Here is an 18,651-nt window from a genome sequence, read left to right on the forward strand (position 1 = left end):
GCTGCAAGCAGAGGGCCTCAGCTTTCCTTAAGGGCAGGTGGTCCAGGCCTCCCTGCGCCACCATCCCTGTATTTAACAGCCTCTAGGTGGCCTCTGACCAAGGATCAGAGGTACCCTTCCAGGAGGGAGGAGAGAACACAGGTATCCACGTCTCCAGGACTCTGGCCAGGCTCTAGACCTGCTCCCATCACTGTTGTAGTCCTCTAGAGCTGGGCAGGTGTTCACCACAACACCGGAGTGGGGGTAGGGGGACGGTGAGGGAAGACTCACACCTGTGATCCATGCCAGACCCTGAGCAGATCACAGAGAACTATGGGCAGATGGTGCCCCCTGGTGGACAAAATTCCTCCCTCCCCACAAGCCCTGCGTAAAGCGTGCTTGCCTGCAGCTTTGGGCCACAGCCACCCAGACAGCCATCAGAGACGGAGCGTTGAAATGTCTTCTCGTTCACGCCCACCTTGCTCCCCAGTTACCTGCTCCTCTGGTCCACACGCTCTGGGCTAGAGCTGCTCCTAGCTAGAAGCGGAGTGCTGCCGCTACAGCCGCCTTCGGACCTCCCATCTCTGCAGAGCTCCCAGGATCTGGGCCTCTCTCCCGCAGTGCACCTGCCTTGCTGCTTCTGGGCCATTCGCCTGGGATCTGAGCCTCCCTGCTCCACCCTCACTCCAGGTATGGCCTCGCTCAGGTGGCAGACCCAGTTCTGAACCATGGCTGCTTAGTCAATGTTTGGTGAGCCCTCACTGTGGATCCAGACCCTAGTCCTTTCTAGGTCAGGCTCTCTCTGAGGACCTACTTTTAAAAAGATCAACCTGAGATTGGGGGGTGAGATGTTTAGGTGGTGGCGAGCACCCAGTATGGGGATCTAATTGAAAAAGTGGGTGTTCATTCTAGGGGTGTGAGTGAGGGGCTACACATTGAGATACTCATTCTTCCTCCTTTCTGAGCTCTCAGAATTTCTCCAGGTTTCTTTCCAGCACCCCTCTGGGCGTCGTCGATACTGGTATTAAAATGCATATGCTAATGAATCATCGAACTTTACATCGGAAACTGGGGATGTACTGTATGGTGACTAACATAATATAATAAAAAATCATTAAAATAAATAAATAAATAAATAAATAAATAAATAAATAAAACGCATATGCTTGTTACCCAGCCACACTGCGGAGAATTGTGCCGTTTGATCCTCGGCACTGGGTAGAGTTACTGTCTCTACTTTACAGGCACAGAAACCAGGATTCAAGGAGACAAAGTCTTTCCCAAAGCTCCCAAGTGGCAGAGCAAGGTCTGCAACAGAGCCCATCAGGGGTTAAATCGGTGGATTAACCTGCGCTGTGCTGGGCAGGCAGAGCATAAGGAAGAGTCTGCTTGTAGAGGAGAGGCAACAAGGGAGGATGTGGGGAAGCGGAGAGGAGTCGGGTGGAGGAGGAGGAGGCTGGGTCTGTGGCTGGCAACCCGGGATGGTTTGTATTCACTCGTCCAAGGGGGCTCTCTCACTGTGTCTGTACTGCAGGTGCAGTAAAGAGTTCTGCCCTGGGTCACATTGGTCACATGCAGCCTCAGCTCCGTGCTGTCGACCCGCCTGACCCGGTAATCTGCTCCCGGACGGGATACGACCTCCTCATCCCCAGGACTCCGCAGCGTGGCCAGCACCTGCAGTTGCCCCTGGAGGTCCTGTTGGTACCAGCTCAGCCAGGGGTACTGGGAATTCCGCAGGATGCAGTGCAGGGTTGTAGTCTGTCCGCGAGCTACCAGCACCCATCTGGGCCTTTGCTCCACCAAGCTCTCAGTGGCATCTGAAATACAGTCAGGCCAGGCTAAAGGTCTCGAGGGCAGCAGTGACTCCCCAAATAATCAGCTGCAGCCAAATCCCGAAGAGGAGAGCCCATGAACAATGCCAATGGGAGGCTCCTGGGAATGGAAGCAATGTTTTCCCGTGGGGTGCTATGCCAGGGAGGATCTCAGCAAAGCTGGGATCAGCGAGCAAAACTTTCTGTGCCTCCTGGTCCCTCGTTCCCTCCCCAACCCACGGAGGGGCTTTTGCTGCCTGGCCTCTGACCTGTACTCACGGTAACCACGAGTGCCCAGCCCCACAGAATGGACAACAGTCCCATTCCCTGGCCCCACGGGCTTTCTCCAGCGAGGCAGTGGGTCAGGGCCAGGAGAACACGATCAGGTCTATAAGGTGGCAATTAGTAGCTGACACTCTAGGCCCAAAACTCAAAAGGGAGTGGCTTTTTCGGGAAACACACTATTTTATCTCATTTTCTCACTGAGGTTTCCTGTTTCCTGTGTGCCAACAGCCCTCACACAGGCAGGCACACACTCTCCACCTTCACCGAGTGCTTTAGTGAAGGTACGTGGCCTGCACCCTCTCAACTGTGTCCCAGGGATTCCGAACACCTGAACACAGACAGTAGTGGTTCTGAATCCGCACCTCAAATCTCCGCAAGGGATTCAAACATCTCAATGTAAGCAAGCAGACTGGTAAATTGAGCAAAGGCTTCTCTCCCCTGTATGCCACACACACACACACACACACACACACACACACACACACAGAGGCCACACGCTGGGCAGTAGACAATGGGCTTTCATTTCCAATTCCCATGTTCTCCTCTGTAAGGGCAACTAATGAATTAAACATAAGAGACTCAATTTTCACTGTTGAAAATAAGGGAAGAGACTTACCTCCTGCCCATTTTCTTAGAGCATTTACTCTAGAAAACTTGTAATTTTAAGTTTTCTCTCTTTCTTTGGAATATATGTAAATCACCCAGAAATGTTTTTCTCCAGGACCTGCAATCATCTCTTTGAAATACAAACATCAGAATGAGCCTGTCCCTCGATTTAGAGCACATGCCTCATACCAAGTTGCAAAATGACGCCCTGTCATAAAGATATGGCAAGATTACTTGCCCTGTGGGTAAACCCGGATGGACCCCCCCAGTTAGCAAGTGACTCCAGGATGTCCTCTCCAGCCTCTGATCTGAGGACTGGTTATCACTTATCTCGAGAACGTGTATGCAATGAGTTGTGTCTGATGGCTTATATAAAAGACCTGCCTGTCTTGGCAATATCTTAACAAGATGCCTGGGATGAACATGATTTAATGCTTATTCAATAATAAGACTGCTGTCTTTCTTTTCTACTTCTGGGGAGAGATTTCCTGAGTTGGGAGGAGCTTTGATTTTCGGTTACCTTTTCCTGACAATGCCCAGTGCTGGCACTACTTAGCACTGCGACCTTGGGACTCAGTTTATCCATCTCGAAGATGAAGATAATAATGAGAGTGATTTTGTAGGAGTAAATAGATTCATACACACAAAAAATCTTGGAATAGTGTTTGGCGCAGAAGGAGTACTTAGTGAGTTGACATCTGTCACGTCGATGGTAAATTGCCAATTCAATTTACATATGATGGAATTTATGGCAGGATTTACCTCCCTTTATCTCTCTCTTAGTCATCGGCTGAGATGAAAATCACAAGTTCTCATAACTTTCTAACATTGGCAATAGGCCTCGTTTTTCAGAAAGTTTGGAAACCAATAATCTGGGAAAATAGCTCTCAGAGTGCCTGTGTGTCTCAGTCAGTTAACTGTCTGACTCTTGGTCTTGGCTCAGGTTACGACCCCAGGGCCCTGGGATCGAGCCCCACTTCAGGCTCCTCGCTCAGCATGGAGTCTGCTTGAGATTCTCTCTCCCTCTCTCTCTGCCCCTCCCACCTGTGTTCTCTCTCTTTCTTTAAAATAAATAAATAAATCTCAAAAAAAAAAAAAAAGACCCTCTCTTCACCCTCAGCATTTTACAGACAAAACCATGGGGACACATACTATTTCAAGCCCTGGGATTGCACTGTATTCAAGTCTGTGCTCCCGGTAAGGTGTCTGTGCTCCTGGAGAGGTGTCTGTGCCTTCACGGACCCTTGATGAAGGAAGAAGGGAACTGGAGCAAGGGGAGAACACAGACCCATCACCCGGGGGAGCCCACACACCAGGGAACAGCTGTGGCCTGGCGTTTTAGGGCTTTGTGCCTCCTAGAGTCAATATTTTTGTTAATCTGCTGACATATAAATACTTAAACAATATGGTCCACGTGATTCTGGCAAAGAGTAACAGTTACTGGTGCCCTGTGCTGACAACAGAATACAATTTCTAACTCAGTGGGCTTGATAACTTTGAAAGCTTGTGGTTCTTGATTTAAAAAAAACGCTCATTTTCATTATGTACAATTTTGCATATAAAGTGGGTTTGTTAATATTTTCTATGTCAGATGATTTCAAATGTGCATAATCTAATTGTGCACAAAATGTCCATCACCCTCATTCTAAGTAACATGTGCTGCTTCTCTTTTGGCTTTTGCTCTCTTACCTATTCCCAACCTCTTCACTCCAGAGAGGGCAGGGGAGGATGCTCTGGGAAGCATTGCCCAAATCACACATCTTGAACACCAGAAATATATACGTGCCAACACAGAGGTGTCCTCACCTAGCAAGCCACATGCATTGCATTCTGAGTTTACTGTGGAGAGAGTGGCTCTGGGGAGCAGACAATGCAAGGGAAGAGGGCTGGGAGCAGGGAGCAAACCAGAACTGGGGGAAAAGGTGAACAGGGAAAGAACAGCCCAGTAGGCCGCCAGAGGGAGCCCAGGAGCAGAAACCCCCAAGGCTGCAGGCACTGGCTCCCAGCTCCCTCCCTCAGGCGGGCCCACTGGCAGGTAGACAGATTTCAGGATAAGGGATCCTGGCCCCATCTTGGTTTACAGGGCTGGCTGACCTGTCTCCCTGCCTCCCCCTCCCTTAGCCTTAATCCCCAAATGCGATTGGGATCGGAGTGTCTCTGACACTCCTGTTATCTCCTCCCTGGATTCCTGCTCCTCAAGGTCAGTGCCTCCCCAGTCTCCTCCTCCGGTCTTGGCCCTGCTCCCATCCTGGGCCGAGGTAAGCCCCTTCCTTCCCCAATTCCTACTCAGGTGCTCACGGCAGCTGCCAACAATATCGGCTGGGTACTTACCAGCTTTGATGAGCTCAATAGATAATGAAAAGAGTATGCATGCCCTGAATGAGGCATGAACAGATCCTCTAGCTCCTGTCCACCATGGTTTGAGCTGAATTCCTGTGGGATGTGTGGTCCAGTTTCTGTGCTGGGGGTGCCTCCTGGGCACATGTCCTTGTTAATTTCTCAGAGCCTCTTCATTGTCTGATGGAGAGAAGACCCTGGGAATCAGTGAGGTGATTTCCAGCTTTGGCTCAGCTATGTCGGAGCCTGGACAGAAAAAAATGCCAGGCATAGAGTGAGATGTGGGTCCCCTCCCTAAGAAGCAGTCAGCAGATGACAATTCCCTCCACCAGGGCAAGCTATGGTGGAAAGACACTGTGGGTGGCTGGGCGCCCATCGGGTGTCTGTAACCTAAGGAAATAATGGAAAGAGCAGTGGCCTGGGGGCAGGGCCCCTGTGTGCTGGTGTTAGCTCGGCTCCTGACTGCGCGGGGCATCAGGCACTACTCTTCTTACCTCTTGGTATTTTCCTTTCCTCATCCAAAAGTTAAGTGGGTAAAATTCCTTTCCACTCTCGTGTTCTAATATTCTAACATTCTTTCTGTGCTTTTATGGTTTGAATACCAAAGCACTTGTCAGTAGGGACCCTGGGCCAAGCCTCCAGTGGAGCGAGAGTCACTAAATGTGACTTCTCTGGCAGGCAATTCATGGAAGGAAGGGTAGAGCACCAAGCCGCCCACGGGCCAGTTTACATTTATCTCCCATTTTCTCCCTCTTCTTCCCCTCCCCTCCTCCTCCTCCTCGCTGCTCCCCAGGAATGTGCAGAAACTTAAGGCTGACCCAGACTCGCCCATCTGGAAAGCTGATTATGGTTCCTTCACCTCTATGTGTCCTTCCAGGGATTACTAGCAGAGACTCCTCCAGGAGATGGAAATCATAGCCTTCCCCAGACACCCCCTCAGAAACTTCTCTCCTTCCTCTGCTGCATGTTATCAGTCTCGCCCCCCACCCCCTGCTATGCCCCAGTTCCAGATACAGAAAATGCCCATAAAAACTGGGGTGGGGCAGGTGCCAGAGAGCAGAGTGCTCAGTAAGGACACCCAAGGATACAGGGATGGGGGTGCAGAAAGGGAGAGAGAGAGAAATAGAGACAAGGAAGGGAAAGCAGGGAAAAACCAAACCCCCAGGGAAGACTCTGGCATGAGGTTGGGGTGGAAGAGTCTAAACGATCTGCTCCTGGGAATGTCAGGTCAGGTCCCTGCTCCGGGGCAAGAGCAGTCTGCTCTGCACCCTCTGGGCACCTCACACCTCCAGAGTTATGTAAGCGGCACCACTCAGAATCTGGAGGATAATCAGCTCAGAAGAGCCCCGGTCTGGCCCTCCCCCATGGCACGGTGCCTGGCACAGGTAGAGGCACATATAAATCCATACTTCTTGAGTGGCCATCCATAGGAGAGATGCTCCAGACCCCAGGAGCCATGACCTGTGCCCTTCTCTTTGGGCTTTTCCTACTTATGGCCCTGGCGGTCCCCTCCCAAGGCAAGCGCCTTGGCCCCACATCTCGCCTGCGTTATTCCAGGTTCCTAGATCCTTCCAATGTCATTTTCCTGCGCTGGGACTTTGACCTTGAGACTGAGATCATCACTTTTGAGCTGCAGGTCCGGACAACTGGCTGGGTGGGCTTGGGTGTCACAAGTCGCTACACCAGAGCGGGGAGTGATCTTGTTGTTGGAGGAGTCCTGCCTGACGGCAACGTCTATTTCTCGGTAAGTCTGAGGGTGACTCCCTTCCAAGGATGAAGGTCTCTTGCTGGGCTGAGCATGGCTCTGAGTCCAGAAAGGATCCACACTTTCCAAACTTATTCAGGCACATGCCCAGAACACCAGCTAACTGATGACCTCTCTCTACAGAAACGGTCCATTGGAGAGTTTCAAACTAGGTCTTCCAGACTTCATGGCCTTGAGGTGCTAAGGAATGGAACCACTGGTCTGAAAGAGTCCTGCACTGCTAAATGCAGGACAATGGGAGAGAGTCAATACTATATAAGAGCCAGTCTTCAGCCCTTATTTCCGTTAAGCTCAGTCAGGGGGACGACAACATAAAATGTTCTAATAACCACAATGGCAGCTATAGTAATAGTAGCTTAAAATTGTTATGTATTTTTGATCAACCAGGCATTGTTCCAAGATCTGTGCATGTTCAACCTCACAGCCGCACTATGAGGTGGACAATTACTACCCCATTTTGCAGATGAAGAAGCAGCTCACCCATCTCTCCCAATCTCACCCATCAGAACTGCTTTTATATGGGGAAGTGTCAATGTTATGAGCCACAAGAGAAGACAAATAGCATAGAGAGTTCAGAGAGTAAGTGAGCTTTCAAGAGCTGGAGATGCAGGAACATTAGGATTGATGGACTTTGGACGGGAGCAGTAAATCAAGGTCAAGGGGTGAAACCCCATCAGACACTGTCCATCCCAAGAGCAAACTACAAAGTAAAGGACCTGGATTCTGCAAATTTAGTGCCTTGGGGTTGCTAAAGGGACACAAGCTCCTCCAAAGTCATGACCACTGGGGTTTCTTGTCCTTACTCTTTGACCTTCTCTGGACCCCAGGATCAGCACCTGGTGGATGAAGACACCCTGGAAGAGGACGGGAGCCAGGATGCTGAGCTGCAGGGGCTGACGGAAGATGCTGTCTACACCACCATGCGCTTCTCCAGGCCCTTCCGCTCCTGTGACCCTCACGACCAAGACATTACGGTAAGACAGTAAGGAGAAAAGCATTCAATTGTAAGCAGCTTTTCCTTTTGGGGATGTGGAGTCACCCCCGATCTAGAATGTAAATTTATCTCAGGCAGCGGTCACGGTTCCCAGGGCTTCTGTCCCTCTCCACCTTTCCAGGCACTGCCCCAGTCGTGCCCCTCTCCAAATCCATAAGCCCTCTACAGAGTGATTTGCCATGGATTAAGCACCCAACTCACCCTCCTCTGGTTCCCCTCTCCAAGAACCTTGCCTGATTTCACTGAACTTTAGTCTCATTTCCCAGATATGGACACAGGCATCGAGAGAGAATGTGACTTGCTCAATATTTCCAGCAAGTTGTTCCCTGAGGTAGAACTAGAACACAACTAGTTCTGACCCCCAGTCAGAAGCTCTTTCCATTCCCCTGTGTAGACGTGAGCAAGTGGTTTGTGTCAGTCCTTGGGTGTGGGTGTGTGCAAAGTGCTGCTCACGGGCAGCAGCACCTCAATGCCCATGACACCCCCAGAGCGACACCATAAGGGTGCTGGCCACCTACGGCCTGGACGACACTCTGAAGCTGGATCGGGACCGTACTTTTGTCAAGTCCATCTTCCTGCTACAAATAGTCCACCCTGACGACCTTGATGTCCCTGAGGATACCATCATCCATGACTTGGAGATTACCGATGTAAGCCTCCTCCACTGCACCCAGCCACCTCCAAACCTCCTTCCCATCTTCCCACTCGATCTAGACCCTCCTCTTGCACCTGATACTCAGTACATTCCTTGAATGGAGGTTACTGTGACTTCCCGTAGTCCCCTGAGGACCACCAAGCTGGTCTGTCCCTTCCCTGGCTTCTCTAAGAGCCTCATTTCCAACCCAGCTCAGCCTCTGTGTGTCCCTCCCCAGTTCCTCATTCCAGAGGATGACACCACGTATGCCTGCACCTTCCTCCCTCTCCCCATCGTTAGCAAGAAGCATCACATCTTCAAGGTACAGTGAACCAGACATTGCTAAGGCAGTTGAGCAGGGCAGTGGGCACAGTCAACTCTGAAGGGATGTGTTGGGAAAACTGCTGAAAGGAAGCCAGAGAGAAGTAGCTGGGAGAACATTTGGGCCAGGTCAGATTTGGTGGGGGTGGTAGTTTCATGCTTTCTTGAGCCCAGAACTATAACTCCCAGCACTGTTCTCTCCGAGCCCCACAATGCAGCAGAGATTTTGATTAGTAAGTGTTTCCAAAGAGCAAAGTATAAGCCTTACCTTGGACCCAGAATTGTGCTCATGGCCAAGGAGGAAGTTCAGGCTGTGGGGACAGGGCCCAGGGCTGTCAGGTCAGTGAAGTCTGGCTAGAGGGAACTCCAACGTGGTCACCTGATTTCACAGTTGAGTTATTTCAAATTTTGATCTTATAAAACCCAGAAAATATGTGGGAGCCATTTTTTTTCCTTTAGAGGAGAATCCAACAAGGCATGTGCTCAGATATAGTGGACTGGGGAGGTTATTAAGGGAAAGTCAGAAGTCTTGGGGATATTCTCGGCTAGATTTAGTATGTTGTGCACTCAGGGGAGGAGTTTAAAAGGATGGGGGCTGAGAGAGAAGTCAGACAAAGCAGGGGTAAGTGATGGGTTGGGGAAGAAAAACAGAGAACAAATAGAAAAAAAAGAGACACAGAAGAAGGGAATGGGTGTAGATTTATTTGGGGAAAAGGGATGGGGGGAATAGGACTTGACATAGATGATCTTGACCATGATCTGCCTCCTTCTCTCACCCAGTTTGAGCCCAAGCTGCTTGAGCACAATGAGACGATGGTGCATCACATCCTGGTGTATGCCTGTGGCAATGCCAGTGTTCTCCCCACGGGCATCAGTGACTGCTATGGGGCTGACCCTGCCTTCTCCCTCTGCTCGCAGGTCATCGTGGGCTGGGCTGTCGGGGGCACAGTGAGTCCTGTGATGAGGGACCTAGGCGGCTGGTGGGGGTGTGTGTGTGCATGTTGTCAGGTGACTGGGATTGATGGACTGACTGATGGCAGACCAGGAGACAGGGGAGGTCTGGGATGAGGGCCAGTAAACACGGGCAGTTCCCGGTCCCTGCATCTAGCACCTGGCCCTTCTTGCTGCCAAATCTTCCTCCATCCAACAGAGTTACCAGTTTCCAGATGATGTGGGTGTCTCTCTTGGGACCCCCTTAGACCCCCAGTGGATCCGACTGGAGATTCATTACAGCAATTTTCACAACCTTCCTGGTGAGCATCTAGAGTACTTATGGAGGAAGAACTGGTGCAGCTTGCTGATACCTTTAGGTGTTGGGAAGTGCCGTGGGGTGCATGCTGGCTCATGTTCATCACAGCCCTGTCCCAGCTTTCCTGGGCCTCTTGTTCTCACATTGTGACCAGGTCTCTTGCATTCTGTCGTTGTTCCATTCTGCACCAGGCGTGTATGACTCCTCAGGCATCAGATTATACTACACCGCACGGCTGCGCAAATACGACATGGGGGTCCTCCAGCTGGGCTTCTTCACTTTCCCCATCCACTTCATACCCCCAGGCGCGGAGTCCTTCCTGTCCTATGGGCTGTGTAAGACAGAGAAGTTTGAGGAGGTGAAGCTGGGAGGCACATCCTCCCTGAGGTTCCTTGTTTCCCAGCACAGATTTGGGCTGGTCCCTAAGCACACACACCCTGAGCCTGGGACTTGGAGAATAACTACACCCTGGTGCCCAGGAAAACCACTAACCTGGATCATGCAAGGGAAGGAAGGAGTTGGGGCTCTGGGGACTGGAGGGTGGGGCAGGAGAGGGTCCAGTAGGGCCCAGTAAGAACGAAAGGGGCTCCTGTCGGTCATGTGAGGAAGGTGTCAAATATTAAGGGAGGCAAATCAAGAAACAGGACAAGATGAGAGTTCTTAGCAAACCAGATGTGTCTCCTCCCCATCACAGATAAATGGGGCCCCAGTGCCTGACATACAGGTATATGGCTACCTGCTCCACACCCACCTGGCTGGCCGTGCTCTGCAGGCCGTGCAATACAGGTAAGGGAAGACGTGGTCTTGAAGCTTTCCCATCTGCATGTGGGAACAAATTTGAGGATAGCTATTTATTCTACAGCAAAAGGTTATGCTCAGTTGGGAGTAGGAGGAGCTAGAACTATCCCTGGAGTAGAGGTGGTTGGAATAAGACTGTGGAAGGAGGAGCTTTTCTGTTTTATGGGCAACCTGTCCCACCAGCATGAGCCCATACACTGCTTCATTCCCTCTAGAAATGGAGCACAACTCCGAACAATCTGCAAAGATGATTCCTATGACTTCAATCTGCAGGAGACTCGAGATTTACCTTATCGAGCAGAGATCAAACCGGTAGGAGCCTGCGGGGAGGCGTGACTGGAGTCGGGGTGGGGAGGCAGGATCAGAGGTCATCACTGTTCGCCAAGAGAGTTCTAAGTCTGTACCAGTCCTTCTGTGTCTTACTTTGAGCCTTCATGTTTCACTCTGAATAGGGAGATGAGTTGCTGGTGGAATGTCACTACCAGACGCTGGACCGGGACTCCTTGACTTTTGTAAGTACCTCCCTTCCCACCATGGTCAAGCACAATGGCCTCTGAATAGAGCCCATCCCTGACCTTGACTATAGAGTGACTCTGATTATTCCAGCTGAAGCCCTTTTCTCCCTCCAACGGTATTATCCACTCACATGGGGCTTTTCATGCTCTCACATCCCCACGATTATAAGATGGGTACAAGGATTCCCTCCTTTCTCTGTCGACGACCCACTTAGACCATGGGCAGACAGCATGTTATAGTGACCCAGAGCATGGACTCTTGGTCTCCATGCCTGGTTTTGAATGTCAACACAATCATTAGCTTTCTAACCTTAGACAAGTTATTCAATCTTTTTGTGCCTCAGTTTCCTAATTCATACAGGAACTAATAATACTACCTCATAAAATTGTTGTAAGAGTTGATTGACCTATGTAAAACCTCTAGATCATTGCCTGGCTTATAGTAGATGCTCAATGAGAGTTAGCTGTTGCTGTTACGGTCACAAGGAACCCCACACCTTTTGTGTGTCAAGAGTGGTTCAGTGCTTCTAGGATCCCAAAGGGGTTGCATGCTATTGAGGAAGAAACTACAGCCATATGTATTATTATTATTACGTGAGGTAGATACATACTATAAGAGACAAATGGGGATAATTCCCAAGGGAATTCACAGGGAAAAACCATAAGGCCCTACTATGGTGAACTGAACATGTGACATATTTGAATAGGTCCAGCTTTAGACATGTAGAGATGAGGAATCCTGGAGAAGTTCAAAAGGGAGTGGCTTTTTCAGGAAACTCAATATCTTCTCTCATCTTCTCAACTATCTTATCTTCTCAAACCAGAGCAGAGGCCATGGAAATGTAGAGGACAGGGCAGATATTATTTCTTTGGAAATAATATCAGTGATTGTCCACCGACTGGAAGGAGAGGAGGGGAAAGAAAAGTGTGGGTAAGAAGCCGATGAACATTCATTCAGCTGGTTATAGGTTAAGGGAAAAGGAAAACAGCATCATTGGTAGAATGACCACTTACACTATTTTCTGCCTACCTTGTTCCCCTCTCTCTGCTTGCCTTTGTGACTTTGTGTTCCAGCTCTGTCTCTCTCTTCTTCCCCAGGGTGGTCCCAGCACCATTAATGAGATGTGCCTCATCTTCCTCTTCTACTATCCCCGAAACAACATCTCCAGCTGCATGGGGTACCCTGACATCATCCACGTGGCCCAGGAGCTTGGGGAGGAGGTATCAGAGTGAGTCATCCTGGAAGATAAGACTTTCAAGTGTGTGGGAGGGGTCTTGGGGAAGACTGGAGGAGAAAAAGGAAGACACCTACTACCCCCTACACTAGTGAGGCAGGATTCCTCAGTGGGCGCCTAGTTGGCACCTGCCCTCCTAACCCCTGCTGCTGTCAGTGTCTGACTCTCAAAGCTCTGACATAAGACAGAATAGGGTTTTTCTCACATATCAATGAGGTCATTCAGGAAAGCGGATAAGAACTGACCTCCAGAAGTTAGATCACTTATGCACAAATTCTCTGTCTGCCTTTTTCTCATGTGCTACCTGACTCAATCACAGACTGTTTAAAGTAATGACCCTTAATTATTTAGGGGTGAGAGTTGTCTCTGGGATTCGATGTCTCTGAGATTCCCTGAAACTCCTTTCCGAGGAAAATGCACATTGTGCGGACACACCCATTCCACATACAATTTCAGGGCCTGTACAGGTTCCCTGAAGTCACTCCATCCAACTTCTTGGACTTCATTGCTCCCAGATTAAGAACCACTTCTTTAAAGAGTCAGGAGTTTCTCTTTTTCACTTTAAAAAATTCTCATCTGTGAGTTTTGCTAATTCTCCTTCTACCAAATTCATGCTTGTCTTATTGAGTTGAGAGGCATTCCTTTCAGCTTATGCTGATGTGGAAATGATACTAACCAATGTGAAGGCATTTTGTGAAAGCTTTAAGTTGACCCTAACATATTGTGTGTTCCCCCTGCCCATGGCAGCTCCATGGAGGGCATGATGGCCATGAACAATGTTGAGTGGACCCCAGAGAACATTAAGAAGGCTGAGAAAGCCTGCAAGGAGGCCCAGCAGATGGTGATAATAAAGACCATTGATGTGAGTGTCCCAGGAGACAGCACCCTGTCAAGGTTGGAGATGGCAGGGGTGGGATGGTGTTGGGCCAAGCCCAGAAAAGAAAGGAGGAAGCAGGTGAATGACAAAGGCGGGAACACTGGGTCAGGGAAGGAGGGGCTGGGAAGTAGAAAGATGGGCTGATGCTGCTCTGGACTGTGGAGTAGTGGGGGTCTCCCAGATAGTTTGTGAGGCTGCAAGGACTGCGGAGTGGCATGTGAGAGCCAAAGAAAGGAAATGAGTGGGGGAGGCTTCTGCCTCTACCCATTTTCTCCCATTTGCCTTTTGCTGCAGGAATTGGTGGAAAACACGACAGGCTGGATTCCGGAAATCATCCCAGCTACACGGGGACCCTGCTTGGAGTCCTCTGGAGGCAAAGTGGAGCCCCAGGACCAAACCCCTGCAGGCTTCAGGGCTGCACCAGTAGCCCTCTCAGGCTCTAGCACTGCTACCCTGAGGTGCCTCCCTTTGGCTGCCCTCTTGTTTGGGCAGGGGGTTCTTTCTTGGCTCCTTGCTACCCTGCAGGTTGGAGTCTGATACTGTCTCCTCATTTCAAATACTCAGGTTCCTCTCTGCTCAGCCTTCCCCTTATTATCAAATGCAGAAACTCCCCTCTGCTTGGGCTCCCCGAAGTCCCCCATCTGTGCCCCTTCCCATGACCCAGGCCACAACATTGCAGGCCTGGGGACTGTACCTATTCCATAAAGGCTCTCCAGGCTGAGGGATGCAATTCAGACTTTCAAGCTTTAGAAACACTGATGGGACCACATATTTTCTGACAAAATCTGGATTCAGGGGTGGACTACTCTCTGAGAAGTCTGGTGCTCCAGCTTACCTAGGGGATGCCAGCTGGGGAAGTGGGGGCTTGCATGCAGAGGAAGAGCCCTCCAAACTCTCCCTTGCCCATGCTGACCCTAAAAGGGGGCTCCTGGTTCTCTTTTCTTATGGCATTTTTTGCCCAACCCTCCCTGTGAGGCAGAGGCAGCAAGCTACGTGTATGATTTGTAGTAAAGAGAGAGGCTGTGTTTATAAGGACAAAGCTCAAGACATCAGATTAAATAGAACTTTACTTGCTTCCTGTTGCCATCTTCTTCCTTTGAGCCTTTGGTCCAGGAAAGGAAGCTGGGAGGTCTCTTGGATGGCTCAGTATAAGGCATCCAGAGGGTATTTGAGGACCCAGTTGCCCAAAAGGCAACATCGTATGCAGTCCTTGCTCTTCTCACCTGTGCCTCTACTATCAGATAATCTTTATTTATCCCACCAAGTGTCACATTCTCAACACTCAGGTCACTAGGGGTTCAAGAGCCTAACTGGCCAGGCAGGCTGAATTGGGCTCTGAAAATGGGTCAAGGCCAAGGTGGAGGGAGCAGTCCTTAGCTCTGAGGCATGTCAAGAAGATCACATGGACAGAGCCGGGAATAGACACACATCATTTGTGCAGTCAGGCTGCAATTTGCAACCACAGTTGAAAGGAAAGGTGCATTGGCAATGGCTGTTCTGGGCTTCTGGGGGGGGGGGATTTCTGCTTTCTAAGCTTGAGAATCTGTGTAGCACCCTGTCCTTTGAGATTTAAAGTCATCAAACTACTTTATGAATTGCCTTGCTCATTGTTCATGTGCTCTGGAAGGGACCCCTTCTTTGGCTATCCTGAGGTGTTTAGAGGAATCTTAATCCCTTAGAAACGAGGAATCTGGCCTCAGTAAATTGTTTACCACTGCTTGAGGGGCCAAGCATTGACTGAACATCATAGCCCTGCTTCCTGGCAGAGCAAGCTCTGACTGAAGAGGTATATGCTAGATAATGAGCCCATTATCACTTCCTCTGGAGAATTCTGGAGGCTCCGTTCTAAGATTACGCAACATCTTCAGTGTTCACATTAAGCTCCTGAAGTCAGTCCTGGATATTTTCAATGCTTGGGGTCACTCCTGGGCCTTGTAATGTGTGAGCAGAGGGACTCGCTGCCCTTAAATCAAAGTGGTTTTTCAAAGTTTATGATTATGGAAAAAACTAGGTTCACCTGAAGCAGAGGACTGTGTGTGCTCACTGTTGAGTATCTCTGTGGTCCCACCATTCAAGGCAAATGGAGGATTTTCTTTTGATCCTAAAACATGGTTGATGCCGTTTGGCAGCTGCGTGAAGTACACAGAGTACTTTCTACAGCACGAGGAAACACACAGATAAAGATGAGATGTAGACAGAAACGTGAAACAACAAGCACAGACCACTCTTCACTTTGCTTTGTCAAGTCTGACATTTCTTATCCAATATTCTATATTACTCCAAGCCTCCCAAGCAAATTCTTTCAACCCCAAACTCCCAGGTTAAAACAAAAACCAAACACCCTTTCTGACTGGGTTTCAGAAGCCAGCCCTCAGTTTACACTGTAGCCTTAATCTCAAGGCCTATCCTGACAGGTTCAAGCCAGCTGGGCAGCTGCCCCCAGGTTCTGCACCAGGATCTCCCCATGGCTCCCTTTGCCCAGCTCATGGCCAAGAGTGGGTCCCAGGCACCTCTACTTTCCTTTGTGCACCCTTGAATTTCTTGTTCCTCTTTAGCCTTCCTTCTTTCATCTTATTTTTCTTTCCCTCTCCTGACTTGAGCATTTATTGATCATGCATACTCACTAAGCACCATCTGTGTGCTTGACATTAGGTTAGAGCAGGAGCCACTGAAATGAACAAAAACTGGGACAAACACCTGCTCTGCCCTTGTGGGGCTGTGGTCAAGTTTCTATGAACCCCTCAATGGCTGTTTTCTTCTTGGGCTCACACTATCCATCTCTGAGCTTTTCCCAGTGCCACGGAGTGTTTCCTCCCCAACTGCCTAGAGAGAGGAACTCTATTTATATCAACCGATAGAGGATGATGTTTCTATAGTTAAAAGGGATGCATTTACATTATACATATACTAGACAGAGAGCTCGGACCAATACTTCTGGGGAAATGGTTTAAAACTTTCATACTTAAGGTAGGATACTTGATACCTCAAGGCTTTTTCCAACTCATGAGCTTTGTGATGCAGTTTCCTGATGGCCTAACGACACACTGCAGGAGGAAGCGGCTCAGTGCTGAGGTTCAGAGATGACCCCCAACTTCAACATTCTGTTCCTTGGGCCTGTCATCCCTCATCCCTGAGGGGTCTCTAAAGTCAGGTTGGCTCCAAGTGACTGAGACTATAGTTCCTTCTCCACCTCACCTACTCTACTCAAAACCCCATATTAAAAGTGGAGGGTAAATAAAGGATTTATTCCCTGATTATTTTTTTCTGTGGTTTTGTGAGGACAAGAGGAACCATGAGCTCATGTTTACAATGACCCTGGTCTTTCTCGTTGAAAATTTTTTTTTTAAGATTTTATTTTATTTATTTATTTTAGAGAGAGAGATAGCAAGTAGGGAGAGGGGCAGAGGGAGAGAGTCTCCAGCAGACTCCCTGCTGAGCGAGGAGACTGACATGGGGTTTGATCTCATGATCCTGAGATCATGACCTGAGCCAAAAACGAGTTGGATGCTTAACTGACTAAGCCACCCAGGCAGCCCCCTTGTTGAATATTTTTTTTAAAGATTTTATTTATTTATTCGACAGAGAGAGACAGCCAGTGAGAGAGGGAACACAAGCAGGGGGAGTAGGAGAGGAAGACGCAGGCTCATAGTGGAAGAGCCTGATGTGGGACTCGATCCCATAATGCCAGGATCACGCCCTGAGCCGAAGGCAGACGCTTAACTGCTGTCCCACCCAGGCGCCCCTCTTGTTGAATATTTTGATATAATTAATTTATGGGAAAATTGCAAGGATTCTCATATATCCTTTATCTAGCTTTATCCATTGTCTATATTTTGTCACATTCTTCTCTCTCTCTCTTCCTTTCTCTTCTCTCCTTCATCCCCTTCCTCCTTCTTCCTTCTCTTTCTCCCTCTCTGTCTCTCTCTTTCAGGAAGCTGATAACTTAGTTTCTTTTCCCTGTTGGCTAGAATGTCCATCAATGTCTAGATTCCTGCTACCACTGAGTCAGCAGAGACTGAGCAGGAAATATCCCTGCCTCACTGTTCCACGAACATGGTGGCTCCCAACGTTGCCTCTATATTGGAATTACCTGGGTGATGGGCATAGAGTCCAGGCATTAGTGAATTATGGCCCTCTCCAGGAGCTTCCAGTATGCACCCAAGACTGAGGATCCCTGAGCTAGAAGTTCAATTGCTCTTGACTAGTCCATTTCCTCCACAGACAGAAATCACGTTCCAGCTTCACACATTGGAGGTTTTACACTGGCACTCACCAGCCAGAGAGGCCCCAGTAAAGAAGAGCCTGGAAGCCCCCCAATTGCTAGAAGTTAGAATTTTAGTTGCTGGATTGTGAGGGTATGTGGGGACCTCAGAAAAGAAGCACATTTAGGGGGCTCAGGGAAGTGACGATTTACCAAGAATTAGTAAAAAAATAAATAAAGAACAAAAAACCTTTATAATGCTGAGTAATGAATGCAGGAGGAAAAGCACCACTTGAAAAATTCATAGTAATAATTGATTCAGGCAAGACTCATCAACAGATGACAACACAAATAGGAGGGGAATCAGATAGCTACCTAGCCTCAAAGTATCTCCTTATGGTGTATTTAGCACTCACTATGAGAAAAAAAAAGTAGCTTTCCTATAGAGAAACCTGGCAGACACCACCTCAACCAAAGTAACATCACCAAAAATGGACAGACAGATGCCGTGTGCGTCCTGCTCTGGGGCACCAAGAGGGACCCAGCATCACTTCTGTGGTATTTCTGCCCAAAATGCACAACATCAATGCAATCCTGAGGAAATATTAGACAAACCGAAAATGAGGAATATTCTACAGATAGCTGGCTTGTAATCTTTAAAACGTCGAAATCGTGAATGGAAAAGAAGGACTAAGGAATAGTTTCAGCATAGAGGCAGCTAAGTAGCAAACAACCGAATTAAACAGTTCAATGCAACATGTGACATGTGCTTCTGGGTCCAATTCTTTGTTGTTGCTATTGTCATTGTTGTTTTTGTGTTTTTCATAAAGAACATTACTGGCTTGATTGGTGAAATTTGACTGGTGTCTGTGCATTAGCTGCTAGTATTGTATGAATTCTAATTTCCTGATTTGGCTGGTTATATTGTGGTCATGTAAGAGTATGTTCTTGTGTTTTAAGAAATACACGTCAAAGCATTTTGTGATGATGAGACATTTTGTTTACAAACTCTCAAGTTATATACCTGTGTGCAAGGGAGAGGGA

The 18,651-nt window shown here is 48.8% G+C and overlaps 1 protein-coding gene and 1 gene segment (V, D, J or C); one reads left to right on the plus strand and one right to left on the minus strand.

Annotated features, from left to right (window-relative positions):
• Positions 1–1,302: 1,302 nt before the first annotated feature.
• On the minus strand, positions 1,303–3,674 carry LOC103669007. The segment is given in 2 exon segments: positions 1,303–1,796; positions 2,060–3,674. Coding segments are annotated over 2 exon segments (549 nt in total).
• A 2,764-nt stretch (positions 3,675–6,438) lies between these two features.
• On the plus strand, positions 6,439–14,480 carry LOC103669006 (putative DBH-like monooxygenase protein 2). The gene is made up of 13 exons (XM_008697322.2): positions 6,439–6,762; positions 7,611–7,757; positions 8,266–8,427; positions 8,650–8,733; positions 9,513–9,680; positions 9,883–9,985; positions 10,173–10,339; positions 10,676–10,767; positions 10,995–11,091; positions 11,232–11,291; positions 12,393–12,523; positions 13,277–13,391; positions 13,701–14,480. The coding sequence occupies exons 1-13, from the start codon at positions 6,454–6,456 to the stop codon at positions 13,941–13,943; spliced, it is 1,878 nt and encodes a 625-aa protein (XP_008695544.1). The 5' UTR covers positions 6,439–6,453; the 3' UTR covers positions 13,944–14,480.
• The last annotated feature ends 4,171 nt before the right edge of the window (positions 14,481–18,651 follow it).

This window comes from Ursus maritimus, unplaced genomic scaffold (genome assembly GCF_017311325.1).
Source record: "Ursus maritimus isolate PB19 unplaced genomic scaffold, ASM1731132v1 scaffold_3, whole genome shotgun sequence".
Lineage (NCBI taxonomy): Eukaryota > Metazoa > Chordata > Mammalia > Carnivora > Ursidae > Ursus > Ursus maritimus.

Excerpts from the sequence above, each read along its gene's own strand:
- LOC103669006 (XM_008697322.2), top strand. The coding sequence starts at position 6,454 with ATGCTCCAGACCCCAGGAGCCATGACCTGTGCCCTTCTCTTTGGGCTT. Across the intron at positions 11,292-12,392 it reads ACCGGGACTCCTTGACTTTT|GGTGGTCCCAGCACCATTAA; the intron begins GTAAGTACCTCC and ends CTTCTTCCCCAG. Across the intron at positions 13,392-13,700 it reads TGATAATAAAGACCATTGAT|GAATTGGTGGAAAACACGAC; the intron begins GTGAGTGTCCCA and ends CTTTTGCTGCAG.